Source organism: Oncorhynchus nerka, linkage group LG6 (assembly GCF_034236695.1).
Source record: "Oncorhynchus nerka isolate Pitt River linkage group LG6, Oner_Uvic_2.0, whole genome shotgun sequence".
Taxonomy (NCBI): domain Eukaryota; kingdom Metazoa; phylum Chordata; class Actinopteri; order Salmoniformes; family Salmonidae; genus Oncorhynchus; species Oncorhynchus nerka.
Genome location: NC_088401.1, coordinates 59,797,133 through 59,804,970, shown reverse-complemented (window position 1 = coordinate 59,804,970; position 7,838 = coordinate 59,797,133). Strand labels below are relative to the sequence as shown.

At 40.1% G+C, this 7,838-nt stretch overlaps 1 protein-coding gene across 1 annotated transcript; it reads left to right on the top strand.

Annotated features, from left to right (window-relative positions):
• The first annotated feature begins 3,529 nt into the window (after positions 1–3,529).
• LOC115130776 (nanos homolog 1-like) lies at positions 3,530–6,093 on the top strand. The gene has a single exon (XM_029662222.2). It carries the CDS (start codon positions 3,658–3,660, stop codon positions 4,336–4,338), a length of 681 nt encoding a protein of 226 aa, XP_029518082.1. The 5' UTR covers positions 3,530–3,657; the 3' UTR covers positions 4,339–6,093.
• The last annotated feature ends 1,745 nt before the right edge of the window (positions 6,094–7,838 follow it).

Here is a 7,838-nt window from a genome sequence, read left to right as displayed (position 1 = left end):
TCAATCCAATTGAGAATCTGTGGTATGACTTAAAGATTGCTGTACACCAGCGGAACCCATCCAACTTGAAGGAGCTGGAGCAGTTTTGCCTTGAAGAATGGGCAAAAATTCTAGTGGCTAGATGTGCCAAGCTTATAGAAACAAACCCCAAAAGACTCACAGCTGTAATTGCTGCAAAAGGTGGCTCTCCAAAGTAGGTGAATAGTTATGTACGCTCAACCTTTCAGCTTTTTAAAATCATATTTCTTGTTTGTTTCACAAGAGAAAATATTTTGCATCTTCAAAGTGGTAGGCATGTTGTGTAAATCAAATAATACAAACCGCCCAGAAATCTATTTCAATTCCAAGTTGTAAGGCAACAAAATAGGAAAAATACCAAGGGGGTGAATAATTTCGCAAGCCACTGTAAGGGAGACAATTCCCTTCCTCTGAGATAGAGTACACAGGAAAACTACGCGATGAGCACCACACTTTATTGAGGCTACTATCAAGGTTATTTATGTCAGCCAGAAGAGATGCATAAATATGCGTTTCACATTTCATTCTCGTGCCATGTGCTTTGCATCATATTAGCAATCATCCATACAAACGATCATCGAAGACTGCCAGATAAAACAGGCATATTTATTATCCTACACAGTACATCCATAAATATTTACTGTACATCTGCAGGCTTGGTTTTACCCCCGTTTTCCATTTTCATTTGGGGTTTTAATGTGATATGCTTAATTCAAACAAATGCCCATAGATACAATTATACATTACTACAAAATGTACATTAAAATGTGGCGACTCAGCAGATGCTCTTACCAGAACAACTTACTTCAACAATAGATTTGGTATAGGATTATACATCATTTTCAAAATGCAATCTGGGAATCACAGGAAGATTGTTGCAAAAGGTCTTATAAATCATGCATTACCATATTTCCAAGTTCAGCAAGAGGCATATACAGATTGATTTACATTGCATAATTAATCTCCAGCATAATCAATGGGAGTTTTGAAATGTAAATCCACATCAGTAATCGGGGAAAGGCTCACACTTGCACTACTGGGCAAAACAATACTTTTTTTTATTGCAAAGCAAATGTGTTACTGGGTCCCCAAATGCTTGTATGATGAGCTCTTATGCAGTTTGAATACCTAATCAATTTACAGCCACAGTCCCCATACTAGTGCCATAGATCATTCAGTTGCTTCCTTGTCTGATAGGCCCATGCTACCTCAACACAGCCAGATCATTTGCTCAATGTAAATGGATGAGTATTACTCCTTCTCAGTCACAACAACATGAAGTAATAATGACCCACAAACATTTTAGTTCCACTGTGGAGATGCAAAAACCCAAGTATCTAATATGCTGTAGGGTTCATATGCTGTAGAGTTAGCTCTATATTGCACTGGAAAAGAGTTCAGGATAATATACATTATTTATGCTTAATGGGTACAAGTATAGGGGTTAGATCCTCCAAGATCAATACATTCCTCTCTTATGTGACTGGGAAAACCTGCCTCTGAAAACATTTCTACTTAGTATTAGTTCCTCTTTTATTACTTTGCAGCTCAGTCAACAGCAAGGAATGGAGTTCTAATGAATTCCCTTGAAATAGATGTCATCCTCCCGATTGGACGGGTTTCAACAACCTCCCCTCCACTTTTAATTAGAACTACAGTCACTCATATGCTATCATTGTTTAAAGAGTCCTGCTCTCGAATTCCAGACTCAGGTTGTTAATCATGGAGAAGGCAGGCAGCAGTTACAGTAGATTACAGAATGGTACTCTGAGTTGCCTGATTGTGGAAAGATTCCTGCATTCCTGATGTTTACATGCACTTTAAAGTTAAGTTTGATGTGATAGTTATACAACTTTTCTATTGATAGAGCAACAACAAAACACTCTTTTTAGGCTTACGTGATATGCACAATACGTTGAACCATTGCAGGGGCTTTGCTCAATGTCATGGCCCCAGTCAATGAAAGTGGACACGTATTTTCATAAGTAGAATATGTTCTATCCATCATAGGTTTATGGCAGTAAACAAAGAAACATCAAAACTCCTTGGGTGAATTATTGGGGTTAAGAGTTATTCTATTGCACGGAAGCTTGATGATGTCATCCTAATTAGGATCCACTGGGCTCACACATTCTCCCAGTGGCAGAGGAGTGAAATGACACGTTGCTTTTATTGTAAACAAGGGAATGAGGATTCAACAATAGAATACCATCCTGATCATAGACCTGTGAGAGCACTAGCCTGCATCCAATACGCTCTGCCTATATATTCCATTATACCCTGTCTTCCATGACATTTTCACACTGTTCCCCTCATGCACTTTCCAATTTACACCTGTACCAGTGTTCATTATTTTTCTGCCCATAAAATGCAGTCATAAGGAAGCATGAGATTCTATTCTGAGACAGTTATGTCTTGCGGAGCCATCACTTTCCCTATATGCTCCTGTCTCCCCATCCTATGCTCTTTGTTCCTTGAATGGATTCACATATACCGACCAGGGCTATGCCACTGTATAAATGTGAGTATATGTTATCTGCGCTCATTAGGGCTCTGTACTCCGGGAGGGGGTTGGAGAGAGTGGCTTGAAGGGCAACACAGTTTGCCTTCATTCAGCCCTCAGCATGTAGAACAATGTGGCTTGACGGAGGAGGTTTTTCTCACAATACCAAAGCAACAGAAGGAACACTCTAAAAGGGGAATACCAAAGTAAATCTACTGACAAACTATGACAAGCCCCGTAATTCTGCAGTATAACCTACGCTACCACCACTACCCCGCCAAAATACATTGTAGTCCTACTACAATGGGATAATCATGATATTAGTGGCAAATATGTAGTATTGAATTGTAATAGACGTAATGGGGAATAATTTGGTTAATGGTGAGTTTCAGTAAGGAGGTAATCCTACACATGGCAGAAAATGATATGGCATTAGGCTACTATTAACAATATTATCCAAATACTCAGCGATATGGCAAGAGTCAGGTGGGAAGTGTTGTATCACTGTGGTGGAGAGGGTGCTCTCGGGAACAAAGGGATTTTATTCATGCATGGTCTTTAAAGGGTTAAGGTGTGCACCAGAAATGCGCACAAACATGTGTATGTAAGCTATTTTAGTAGGCTTTGACATCGCACCCACAATTAACTCCCTATCCCCAATGTAGGCTATACAAAGAAACAATGATGTATGTATTGCGTAGCTCGATCCTGCCCTACTGTATCAAGTCATAAAGCTACGGGTGTAGCTCTAAACACATATGACTGATGCGTAGTGAAACCGTTAAAAAAGTGTGAATATATATCTGTGTAGGCTATGTGACTATGATATGTGGTTGTTTTCCAACTTGTAAACGACTGCCAGGTCGGACCTTATCGAATCGGTTTCCCGCTTTCCAAACCTACCCTGGCAGAGAAAGAGTGCGCTGCAACCTGATCATAAACTTGGTTTAAGAAGAGAGCCCCGCCCTCTTTTCAGCTTTCGGGTCTCCTTATAAGCAGCAAGCCTGTTGTACAAGCGTTTATACACTAGAAGAACCCTGGAGCAGTCCAGTTCACCAACCATCCTGGAAACGAACTCTGGCTGTAAACCTGGAGGATTACATTGGTGCTTTTGCATAGAAGGGAGAAAAAGAATCATGGATTTTCTCAATCATAACTATTTGAGTGCGCGCAACCCATATGACTATACCTTTAATTTTTGGAACGACTATCTGGGTCTGTCGACGTTGGTCACGAAGAATAACAAGCACATGCTGCCCCAAAGCCCAAACTCCATCACCGAGTCTCTGAAAGCAACCCTGGGTTTGGATGACTCTCCAGAATGTGCATGCGTAATCTCGGGCAGTAGTGGAGGCGGACACCTGGACTGCTGTTGTCCATCCGCGAGCCCCCCGCCTACCTCCATCCTGGACTTGAAGGAGCGCTTTTCAATTCTGAGTCCATTCCAAAACCAAATCGGTGGCATCCCACTACAAGACCGGGACATGGGCTTCGGGGGGAGCTTCGCAGGATTTGACCTGTTCGGAGTGGAGAGGAAGATGCGCAAACCAACGTCAAGGAATAAACAGGAGCCCAAAATCTGCGTCTTCTGCAGGAATAACGGTGCGCCGGAGGAGGTGTACGGCTCCCACGTTCTGAAGACACCGGACGGGAGGGTGGTGTGCCCCATTCTTCGGGCTTATACCTGCCCTCTTTGCAGTGCCAATGGTGACAATGCGCACACAATTAAGTACTGTCCACTCTCCAAAGATCAACCAACCCAGCGACCATTAAAGGGAGGGAGGGCAGTGGGTGGTAAGCGAATGAAAATATTCTAGAGATAGATTTGTACACAAATAAAGAAACTAAATTGCACTGAACAATTTTCAGATGACTGTTTCCATTGCGGCTATAGCATATCCCAGTCCTAATGGCTAGGCTACATGACTTCATAAACAAATAAAACAATATATTGATTTTATGCTTTTTCCAAAATCTCTTATATTTTTATAGTTGCTTTATTCACATAGATGTTTTTATTCGTTATACATTGAATTTATTTTCTTCTTATAGTGTATAGCACTTTGCGTGTTCATTTAAATTCACCTATATTCATAATCACAATGTGTGAATAAATGCTGAATGTTTCGTGGGGTACATTGATTTATGAGGGCGTGAGAAGGTTGTGATTGTCATGTTACCAGTACTTTTTACTGTAAGCTTAGCTATTCTTTTCTCTTTGAAAACCAAAGTTATGTTTGTCATTAAACAAGGGTAAGAATGTTCATGAATAAAACTATTTCCATTCAAGATGTCTGTAAAACAAGGTATGGCTCTTTGAGGCCCATTCCTTGGTCTGCCACTCCACAACACAGTTTCAAACTTGCTCTGAAGTTGACATGTAATATCTGTAGCATAAAAAAAACAAGACAATGACATCTCTGTTATGGCCTGGTGTTTTCTGGGTAACTTCATACTCAATAATAGCCAAGCCAAATGACTCATCTCCCATGTCACACATCACCCAGACTTATGAATAATCATTACCCCAATAAGATATACCCTTGATGTTTACATTCCCAAGAGAGGGTAACACACTGGATATAATTGCTTGTAGGCATTTCTTTTCAATGCAGTTTTTCTTTTATCAACAATTACCCCAAAAAGTCCTCAACAGAGGACTGAACTGGGGAGGCAAGGAGTGCTCTGCAATGGTAGAGTCAGGAGGACAATTCACCTTGAGAAATAGTGGGATAGCGCAAATGAATGTTATTAAACAAGCCTTTCTAAAAACAATGTATTAGCCCCCTTTTGCATTATTTCCCTGAATAAATCCAAAAAGATGCAAAATTATTGTGAATGTAAGATGGAAAGATGGAAAGTTGTCACTTGTGATACTGCACATTTCTGACAGTTATGTTAACCAAAGGATTATACAATTTTAATGAACTGAAATGAGGAAGAGAGATTTGCTCTATTGTATATAAAGTTGACTTACGTTTATTCAGTATTTTAGCATTTCAAGTGACTTCAGAGGGTACTACCTCAACAGGATTTTGTACTTACATGTAAAATGTCAACTGCAGTTTATTAATATAGTGCTGCCATTTATAATAAGGGTTTGAATAGTATTTTTGATCTTTGTATAACATAATTGTATTTTTCTTTTGCTGCATTCAAACATGACAAAAGTGTATTTCCAATAAGCTCTACTCATTCTTCACCAAAACGTGATTGTCTGTATATAGTGTTATCCCTACTTTAACAGTTTATGTGTTCAATGTTACATTCTTGGGGTTGTTTGCAAGAGAATGGGATATATTGAAAACAGTTGACAATTTGCCACTTGTAACAGAGGTTTTTGATTAAATGAAATGAGAAAAAAGAAACACTGTTGATCTTTGTTATTAATATTTTACCACAATTTCCTTATATGCCTTGTGTGCAGAATAATACTATATGAATGAATTAATCCCTGTATGCTGCCTGTGCAGAATAATACGATATGAATGAATTAGTCCCTGTATGCTGCCTGTGCAGAATAATACTATATGAATTAATTACATGAATAAATAGCTTATCAAATATTATAACTGATGCCTTGATGTTATTGATCGACTTGATAGACACAGACCTCGTTCACCAGTTTACATGAACAGTATCTCATTGCCATTGTCAGATATTAAATGTAGGCTAGACCATACCATTAAAGATTGCACATATCATTCTTGGCTCTCTGTCATTGGCTCCGCCTACAGAACATTAAAGTCCATACTTCAACAGATGGAGGGAGTGGTCTTCCTCCGCTCTAGAAGTTAAAGTCTCTCTGCATGAGAGCCACCTCAGCTGGAGGAACAAAGCCCCATGGTTGTTCCAAGCATTTGCCCGTTGTTCATGAAGGCTGCCCACCCTGGAATGTCTAGGCCAGTGTGTCTCCCTACTCAACACAGATCATTGTTTGCTCTGAAGTCTATTGAATAATGCCCCCCTCTCCTAGCCTCTCTGTCTGCTATCTCTGGAATGGCAGCAGCCAGTAGTCCATAACTTCTGGACCTGTTTTGAGAAAGGGAGATTCAGACAGACAGTATACACTAAGCACTCGGGTGCTGTGTTGAGGCCTTGGGCACAGCCATCCACACCTCTCAGCCCTCTCCTCTTCCTTTCTCCCTCCCTCTCATTCTCCAGCTGGGGCCCTGCATTAAAAATGGATGGATACTAAGTGCAACAGGGATTTATCTCTTGGAGAACAGTGGTGGGGAAAAGCCTGGAGGGGATCATTTCAGACAAACATGGCTGCCATACCAGGCCCTATTCCCATGCTGCCCCACCCCATTAGCTGTGCTGCCAACAGGATTTGATTAATCTAGTTAGTTCCTCCATTTATGGGGTGAATTTCTAACATGATTTTATTATGGGAAATGGCTGTCTGTCAATATCATACTGTAAGCCTATATTATACAGATAATAGTTTTTGTACATGGTATGAGGAGGAATAACAGTACATGGACTGGGTTCATATTATGACTGTATGTGTTATGTTAGATGCCAAACAGTAAACAAATAATACTTATTAGTGCCATAATTTGGCACTTACACTACAGGCCTACTGTAAAGTCTTCTCAGTCAGTAGTGGCCATCCACTAGTTTTCTGAGGTGAATAATTAATCTTTTGGTTGTGTATACTGGGTTGTTACTGTAGAGAAGACCTCTAATTTATGTAACAGTATGCTCACATATCACATTTCCTCACAAATCTCCCATTGACATCAATGCATCATTTACAGAAGATTTAATAGAGGTACTCAGGTTGGGATTCAATCCGATCATGCTTGTAGACAAAGCGTCTTTTAAAGGCAATGTTACCTCGTTGGCAGAGATTGCATTCAATGTCAACGCTGATGTCGGCTCAATTGTAATTTACCTTTAAATGTCAAGTAGGGATTCAGATTGAATCTCAGCCGCCTTAGCTGAAGTTAGGACTTGGGCCTAACATAATAGCCTACTGCAGACTGCATCATATGTAGAAATGTAAATTAAATAACTTCACCAATAAATCTTAATTCACATATCTCATGGATAGATGACTATGTCCAAATAAATTCACTTCTATTTCTATATCATCTATGATTAATACTACCTACCTCACAATACCAACCGTAATTGAGCTGGGGATTTCTATACCAGACGCTCCCACCTGGAACATGAACCTGCAACTCTCTGGACACTACTTGTGTAGCCCTGACCTCTATCATACAATGCTGAATAAACATGGGTCACTATTTCTATTACAGAGTGCTGGGGCGAATCGACTCAGCTGTTGCTGTTAGCTTGGGCTAAA